This window comes from Lepidothrix coronata, unplaced genomic scaffold (genome assembly GCF_001604755.1).
Source record: "Lepidothrix coronata isolate B3197 unplaced genomic scaffold, Lepidothrix_coronata-1.0 Scaffold189, whole genome shotgun sequence".
NCBI lineage: Eukaryota > Metazoa > Chordata > Aves > Passeriformes > Pipridae > Lepidothrix > Lepidothrix coronata.
Genome location: NW_016690369.1, coordinates 1,569,832 through 1,578,521, shown reverse-complemented (window position 1 = coordinate 1,578,521; position 8,690 = coordinate 1,569,832). Strand labels below are relative to the sequence as shown.

The window sequence follows — 8,690 nt, the reverse complement described above, 5'->3', positions numbered from 1 at the left end:
AACCTTCCCCTCCCCAAACCTTCCCTTCCCTTCCTTCACCTTCTGCCAAAAAAGCCAAGCAGCCCCACAGAAACACTCCCAGGATACTTCAGTAGTTCTGGAGATGTGACTCCAGAGCTGCTGCGGTTGCACGGGCACTGCCTGCCCCTCCTCCCTCCCAGCCGGGTGAAGTCACCTCATCCCGGGGAGGTTTCTCTCAGATCGCTCATTGTCACAGTCTGTGAACGATGGGACCTTCCCCAGCCAGGGATAAACGCTGGGAAATGGGGATTTCAGAGCAGATGCCCCTTGGGCTGCTCTCCTGCTAATTTGCACTTAGATGGGTGCTTTTCTCTGAGCACTTTATTAATTAAGGCTCCCAGCCCACCTATGAGGCAAATAAGTTATTAGTGCCCTCATTTTGCAGCAGAACTGAAGCAGTGGTTTGCCCCAGGCCACAAATCTAATCAGTGGCAGATCCAGGAATGAGTGAGTTCTCCCAGTCTCCTGTGATACTCCCAAGCACCCCCTTTCCTACCTGTGACAAAACGAATGGCTTCCCAAGGAGTTAACATCTGTGTTAACGGGATGGAAGTGAGGATGGAGCACCCAGAAGAAGGAGCCTGGTGAAGTGAGAGCTCACCAGAAACCCTGCACAGGGCTGAGAGTGCTGAGCCACAAACCTTCCCTATAAACTCCTGTCTGCAACTTTAGGGGAGGCTTCAAGCATAAATTAAAAAGAAGCTTTTATTGTACCCAGTGCATCGACATAATTAACACCCAGTTCTTTTTTGCTTTCTTAGGCTGGAGCAAACCCTGTGCCCTTGGAGAAAATTGTTTCCCCTTTTCCTCCAGGGAAAATCCAGAGCCCGAGCAGCAGCTGTGAAAGGGGTGGAGAGATAAAGAAAGAAGTTGGGGAGATGCTGGAAGTGCTTTGGGCGACGTGAAAAGAAGGATTTTGCACGGAAAGGAGCTGTTTCAAGGGCCCAGCAGCAAAACCAGAGACACACACACACACACACACAAAAAAAAAAAGCTTATATATAGAAGAATGTAAACCCTCCTGTAAGCAGAGTTGCCCGTGCATGCCTCGTGATGAGAACGTAAGCGACATTCCCTGTGGTGCCGGCGGTGCGATCCCGGGCTGGGGGATCTCCCCCTGGAACACCGTCCGTGCCGAGCTAACGACCCCTTGGAATGCCGGGCTGGCGGCGGGCGCCGTGTGTAAATATTGACGCTCCGGCACCAGGTGGGATCGGCTTTTTTCGTTTGTTTTTTTTTTTTTTTTCCTCTGACTTTAGTTTCTCTGGTGCTACGTTTTAAATATTTGGCCGGGGCTAAACTGCCTCTCTCTCTGTGGTGCTACGGTTCCCCCCCCCCCTTCAAGAGGATGTTCAGAAGCGTGGGACGAGGAAAGATCTATTTTGGTTATTGATATTTATACACAAGATAGCAAAAAAAAAAAAAAAGAGAGATAATAAGACTTGTTGAGAAGGTGCTATTTTTTTTTCTTTCTTTCAATCTCTGCAGAAACTTAAACCAGATAATCTACCCCCAGAACTTTATAAAACTCTTTTTCTTTTTTTCTTTGGAGCAGTTGTTTTTTTCCTTCTGACAGTTTGCAGCATTCACTGAGGTGGAAAGGACACACCAGCTCTTTCCACATCAAGGTCTGCTGGTGCAGCACTTCCTGGCAGCTCCAGAGCTGGGAATTCTCCTGGATGGTGGTTTAAGCAGTCCCAAATCCTGTGACCCAGGGGAGAGAACTCTAATCACTAGAGCAGGGGATAGCAGGAGAACTTGGCCTTAGAAATCAAAGGGCTTTTTTTCAGTCTGGTACTGAGCACTTTTTCCACTGCAGTCAAAACTACCTGTCAGATTTTGGGTCCCTTATCACCAGATCCTACTCACAGGAATGACTGGGCACAGGTTTTTTAGGAACATTTTTTCCAAGCTTCTGATATTTCCACCAGAAAATTCACCCTCCCATGGCGGGGGGGGGGGGCATTTTCAAAGAATGTTAGAACCTGATTTCCAAAGGAAGTTTGGCTCCTTGTCCTTTAAAAACACTTCCCACCCCTCTCCCAGCCCAGGAAGAAGCTGAGTGTTCATCCAGCATTTTCACTGCTGCAGGAGAAAGGTTTCCAAGGAACCTGAAAGCCGAATTCTCCCCTTATCAAAGATTCCCTGCCGAATTTGAGCCCAATACTGATCAATCCATATATTGATCAGCCAGTTCCTGGGTGTCATTGATCCCCAGACAGCCCCAGGGCTGTGCTGGCAGGGCAGGTGGTTCCCAGTGAGGAGCTCTGGGTGCTGGGAGGGATCTGGAGCTCCCTGGTTGTCTGTCCGTAGCCTTTGGGTGGTCTCAGGACCCCGGGAAACCTTTTCCTGTCCTTTTTGGCCTGATGCTCAGTAATCCTCGGCATCCTGAACCCCTTCCCAGCTCAGTCTCCTGCTGAAATAGGTACAAATTCTTCTGGCAAGAGGAGGAGCCTCAGGTGATTCCAGCAGTGATTCCAGCAGTGATTCCAGCAGTGATTCCAGCAGTGATTCCAGCAGTGCTGCCAGTGCCGGACTGGGCAGTGTCTTAAAACCAGGAATTTCTGCAAGTCACTCACAGGTGGAATGGTGTGTGTGTGGAATCACACAGTGCCATCAGAGCAGGAATCACTGCTGGGGGAAGGCTGGATGTGGCACCTGCAGGTCTGTCCTCCTTCCCCAGCCCGTGGGGTGTCCCCAGGCATTCCTGGGACAGCACAGGTTCCTCACCTCTATCAGCTCTGAATGTAACTAACTCCTCCCTGGAATATGCATTATCCCATTTTCCCTGGGCAGTGCCCCTGGTTCTCCTGCCCCTGCAGCCTCCAGGCTGCTCCTGTGTCCTTCCCACAGAGGCAATTCCCCTGGAACAGCTCAGCCATGGAAAAGGGGAGGAAGTTCTGTCCTTGCCATCGAGGCCCCGCCTCGGGAGAGCCCCTGAAATCAGGGATGAGCCTCAGGGCAGAGCTTGGCTGTTCTCCCTCTGTCCCAACCCTCTGTCAGATTCCCAAACCTCAGAACTCCCAGGGGATTGGTCTCCTGGCTGCTTCCAAACACTCAGCAAAAAAGTTAAAGCCCCGTGGTGCTGCCGTGGAACAGCCAAACCTGGGGTGCTTCCCAGGTGGAATCCAGAGCAGCTCCAGTGCCCCAAATCCTGATTTGCTTCACTTTTGTAGTTCCAAACTGGATGTTTAGCATGAACTGAGGGTTAATTTTGGAGTTTTATAGCCAGAATTCCCTGTACAGAACTGGAATTCCTTACTAGAGGGCACGGATTTGTTAAAGCCTTACATTTTCTGGTGTAATTGCTATTGTTGAATTGCCGCCGTTTTTTGACGAGGGGTGTTTTTATCGTTTTTAGAAGATCTGCTCTCCCCCTGGGTGATGTTTGTACTGGCAAGGGAAGCATGCTGTGAACTCCCTGCGAATTCCCTGTGAATTCCCCGTGAATTCCCTGCCCAGGCGCAGCCGGGCAGCGTCTGTACCCTCCTCGTGGGCAGGAAACCAGCACAGTTCCTCTCTCCCCCCCGTTTGTTTTCTCACAGCCCCGGGTTTCGATCAGCTGGGAAGACCAGGGAGCGCTTTCCAAAGGGAAAACAAAAGGCTCCGGCTCGGGTTTCAGCGGGAGCGGAGCGGGCTGAGATCATTGTCTGCGCTCCCGCCGCCCGCGCGGCTGCGGGGAAAGCCTGGATGAATTTTTAAAGCAGCTCCCGGCCAAGGCAGCTCCCAGCACAGGCTGGAATTCTGTATTCCAAGGGGGAAAAGCAGCCCAGCGTGGGCTGCTGGTCACCTCCTGTCGTGCTGCTCAGATTTGGCCGGGTCAGTCCCGGGCTGCCCCGCTGACACCCAGCCCGGGGTTTAACATCCATTCCACAGCCCGCCCTCTTCTCCCAGAATTATTTTCAGTGGTAAAAACATCAGGAATGGGACCAGGCCTCCCGTCAGACACCTCTGTGTGCCCAGGAGAGGCGTCACCAACACAAACACGCAGCAAATCACCCAAATCGGGGAGCTGTGAGTGATGAGGGAGCACAAACCCATCCCACTGCTGCCGCAGAGCACCGGGCAGGGATCGCCCTCATCCAGCCCAGCCCGACACTGAAGAATTCCCTGCAATCACCAACACTTCTTGAATCAATTCCATCCGAGCTGTGAGTTTGTTCTGTCTCTGTGTCACACTAAAGTCACGTTTCTGTATCACAGTAAAATTACAGGGGTCTTAAACCCCCGGCAGAGGCAGAGACTGTTCCTGCTGATCAACCCCAGTGCAGGCAGAACTGGTTAAACTGCTGCAGTCTCTGTGTCCACAGAGCCTGGAATGAGGCAATTCCCTGCTGGAAAACTGCACTGCCACGTGCAAAATGGCCCACAGTGAGGACACAAACTTAATATTGAGTTTTCCTAGGAATGGTTTTAAAACATCTGTCCAGGATGTCGACAGGAGCCCGACTGTGAATAACAAACTACCTGTGGCTCCACATTAAATCCTGGACACACATTTTCTGCCCAGGTCCAAACTTTTGGCTGTTTCCCACCCCCCAGCAGGTGAACAGCATCTGCACAACATTCCTTGGAGCCACTTCTCTCCCAGCAAATGGGATTTGCAGTCCAGGCCTCGGACTCAGCCCCATTTCCGTGTCCCCCTGGGCTGGGGGTGAGCTGGACTTGCCCATCCCACCCCAGCTCAAAATCCAGGAGATGGGGCAGTGTGAATGCCATGGGAATTGGGCTTCCTCATGAAGTGGAGGGGAGTGATCCTCATGTGCTGCTCCTGCCTTGGGCTTCTTGCCCTCTCCCAGCGACCCCTCACATTCCAAAGGCCACCTTTGTTCCCAGACAGAGCCCTGTTCCCAGCACAGGACAATCCCAGTGCCTTGGATCACACTCCACCTGCAGCACAAGGATCTCTCACATCCCAGCACTTCCAAGCACAGCTCTGCCCTCCCCAGGAGTGGGAAAAGCTGCTGTTCCAGGATGGCCAGTGCCCACCTCCAGGAAAAAAAATTAAACTACAAACCACTACAAAACAAGTGGATCTTTTTTTTTCCCTGACAATATTTATTTGAACACAGGAGGGAATTCTGATGTGACTGATCCAACCTCACTGGGCAGGAAAACCCGAGGGCTCGAGTTCCCTGAGGGGTTTAATATTTACACAAAGTGACTTTGGAGCTTGATAAATATTCACTGAAAGCTTCTGGGTGTTAAATGGCCTTTATTAATGACACCCATTATTGGTTACACCCTTGATTAGTTACACCCTGGATTAGTTACACCCTGGATTAGTTACACCATCACTTCCAAGTGGCTCCTCAGCAGAGCAAACCCAGCTCAGGGGGGGTTTAATTCCATGGGTATTTCCAGCATCACCTTTCCAGTCAATTCAAACACCAGCTCACCACAAAACCCTTCCCATCATCGATCCCTAGGACACTGCAGAACTTCCCAGTCTCTCTCCCAGGTCCATTGCTAAGGGAATGACAGGGATGACAGGCAGGGGGGTGTAACTCCAGCAGAGTCACTGTGCAGGTTTCCACCTCCCCAAGGCAGGAGCAGAGCCCCTGGAGGCTCCTGGTCCTGCTTGGAAGGGGCTGCTTCTCTCTTTTGTAAAAGGAATTTCGTATGCTGAGACTCTTTGTACATATTTATAAGGACTTTATTAAAAAAAAAAAGAGAGAAAAATAACTGTTCAATGGCAAAAAAAAAAGGCTCCGGGTTTTTATTTCCTCTCTCTGAGTGATTTCCTCCCACAGCCCTCCCTGTTTTCCTGTGGAAATCAGGATTCCCATCACTGGAGCTGAAGTTTCCCCCTGGATGTTTTCTGGTGTCGTGTTCTAGGAGAGGGTAGAATTGTCTTCCCCTCTCAAAAAGACTTTTAAGAATTCAAACAATATTCCCAGACTTTCCCTTTGATTTCCTGCCTAATCACTGACTAATTCTGGAGCAGTTTATCCCACCCTTTCTGCAGTGCTGGGCTCCCACTGACCTTCTCCTACACTTGCCCAAACGCATTTTCCAGGAGCATTTAGGATAAAAAAAGAAACAGAAGTGGCTTTTCAAACACCTGGAAAGCAGAAGCACCAACCCTTTGGTTCCCTGGAAACTGGCACTCCTTTCAGGAGCTGCCTGCCCACGGAATCCCTCCTTTGCCCTCTTCCCAGTGGATACACCAGGCTATCACCCATTCCTGTGCCCACTGCCAGCCTTGCTTCCTGCCTTCCCCCATCCCAGAGGGGCCATTCCCATTGCAGAGAGCAACCAGATTCCTTGGGCTAATTCCCTGCTTTCACAGGATCCTTGTAACGGGAATCAAATCACTTTGTCTTGGAAAGCAAAGCTTTCCCTTCTCTGCTTCCCTACAGCTCTCAAGCCAGATTTGGACTCTTCCCTGCTCAGGCTCTGCCTCCCACTGCCATCCCTCCTCCAGCCACATCCCAAAGAAATGTGGAGTTTAATCCTTTTGCCCCCAGCTCTTGTTGGCTGGAATTCTCCCCCTGGGGATTCCAGTGAGGGCAGACCCAGCTCATCTCCCCCAGGGGATGGGCTCAGGGGTGACTGTCACTCAGCTGGGACTGTCACCTCAGCTGGGACTGTCACCTCAGGCCATTCCCATGGCAATGAGCTGGGAAAACACCACAGTTCCTAGGGAGGCACTTCCTGGCTGTGCAGCAGGAGCAGAGGTGCTCTGGGGCCAGGGAAAGCTCCAGAACAAACAGCAGCTCCCTGTTGCTGCAGCACCTCAGCCACAGGAAGGGGTTCATTCCCTGCCAACGCAGGGATCCCTCCAGGAGCTCCAGTTCTCCTGGTCTGGGACCCAGGCAGGTCCTGGATGCGAGTGGGGCTGGCCTGGAGTGGCTGCACCCAGGAGCAGGTGCAGAGACCCCTCAGTTTGTGGGATGCTCTTGGTTTGGAGCTGGATTTTTCACCCAGACAAATCCAACTCGACTCCCGTGATTCTGTCACTTCAATCTCCCTCTGCCTCCTGCTGTTCTCCTCATATACTGGGAAATCACAAAGCCTCACCACGAATATTAAAAAGGGAAAACATTCCCAAGAAAAATAAATGTAATTCCCAGCTTCACTTGCCTGGTCTTTCCCGACTTTTTAATGATTTTATTACACTTGCAGCCACAGTTGTGCCATCGGTGGCACCAACTGCACACATGTGGCTGCTGGGAAATGCCATCTCTCCAGCCCCACATGACCTTTTGGACATGAGGTTCTGAAGCCCTGCTTGGGAAGAGTTCCCAGAGGTTCTGTAACAGCCACTGTGTCATCCTATAAAGCTATGGATCCAGGGAATCTGGGGCCATATAACGTGAGACACCTCAGCAGAGGCCCGAGCCAGGCACAGCTTTGCTGCAGCACATCAGGTCATAGCCATGAAATCCACCCTTCCCTTGCCTTGTCCACGTGGGATTTGTCCACACTAAAAGGACAGGGAAGCAGGAAACATCCCAGGCAGTTCATAACCACGTCAGCTCCAGGAAAATCCTCGGCTGTAGCTCAGCCAAGGCACAAACCACATCTCCTTGCCTTTGAGGACGGAGTTCCCGGCCGGTCCCGACTGTTCCGTTGGCTCCTGGAGGGACAGAGCTGGGAGGAAGATTGACAACAAACACACAGGGCAGCTAAATGGGGGGGCACGGGGTGATTTTCCAGGTTTTTCCTCTCCCCTGCATGAGGTGCCCTGTGTCAGTAGACCTGGAAGTGGGCAGAGGTGGTGCCATCCTTCCAGCAGCGCAGGGTCTCCACGGTGACCGAGCGGCACAGGGGACACGTCTTCTCCCTGTCGAACCACAGGCACAGGCACTCCTCGCAGAACACGTGCTGTGGGGACAAGGGGCAGTGTCACCAGGCAGCAGGGCCCTCCCTGTCCCCCCCGGGAGCAGGGAGGGATCCACAACAGCGACACTCGCATGGAAAAATAAATGCCAGCATTACCAGCACATCGGCGTGTTTGCCAAAGCCAGTGATTTATTATTTCTTAATGTGGCACTAGAGAGAAACATTAAAAAGGCCTAAAGGAGTAGGGAGAGGTTTTCTCTGCCGTGTTTCCATCCTGAGTTATTTAAGGCTTCACTTTTACCCACTTTTTACCCCCCCACACTCCTTGCATTTGCTTTATTCTGCTCCCAATGCCCAGTGTCTCCTTTCCATAAATGCCAGTTTTCACCCCTTCTCTCCCCTCATTTCTGCACTGGCCCCTCCCTGGGTTCTCCCTCCATCCTGCCTTGGGCACCAGGATCAGGAGGGGTGGATCTCCAGCTCACACCACCCAGTCCCACACTGGAAGAGCAGGAATAGGGCAGGGAGGGAGTATGAGGAGAAGCTGAGAGCTCAGCTCATGTGGAGTCAGCAGAAATGTCACTCCCCAAAGCTCAGCTCTGACACAAAGGCAGCTCCTCTGGGGCTCCCAGCTCAGGAACATCTGCACAGATGTTCACCACAATGCTGAGAGGCACCTTTGATGCACAGGAGACCCACTTGCTTTAATCTGATAACCCTGTTGTCTAATGGGATAAAAGCTCTCCAAAAGCTCTCCATGAAGCTCTCCAAAAACAGGCTCCTGAGCTTTATTTTGATACCACAGAGAGCTCATATCCCACCAGCTCCCTTCCCTGTGCCTGGGGTTTTCCTGCTCACACCCCCACAGCAGCCAGGGCCCC

At 51.9% G+C, this 8,690-nt stretch overlaps 1 protein-coding gene and 1 long non-coding RNA gene across 6 annotated transcripts in view; one reads left to right on the top strand and one right to left on the bottom strand.

Annotated features, from left to right (window-relative positions):
* The window catches only part of LOC108505391, a 14,806-nt gene extending 9,330 nt beyond the window's left edge, over positions 1-5,476 (top strand). Inside the window, exons 2-3 of the long non-coding RNA XR_001877488.1 lie at positions 783-1,228; positions 3,383-5,476. This is a non-coding gene — a long non-coding RNA (uncharacterized LOC108505391). The remainder of the gene's footprint in view (positions 1-782; positions 1,229-3,382) is intronic.
* Positions 5,477-7,101: 1,625 nt separating this feature from the next.
* The window catches only part of RNFT2 (ring finger protein, transmembrane 2), a 28,732-nt gene continuing 27,143 nt past the window's right edge, over positions 7,102-8,690 (bottom strand). For all 5 annotated transcript variants that reach the window (XM_017831331.1, XM_017831330.1, XM_017831333.1 and 2 more), the window contains 2 exons: positions 7,726-7,851; positions 7,102-7,603 (listed from right to left, as the gene is read on the bottom strand). In XM_017831331.1, the coding sequence (XP_017686820.1) occupies positions 7,499-7,603; positions 7,726-7,851 (231 nt within the window). In that variant the 3' untranslated portion in view covers positions 7,102-7,498. The remainder of the gene's footprint in view (positions 7,604-7,725; positions 7,852-8,690) is intronic.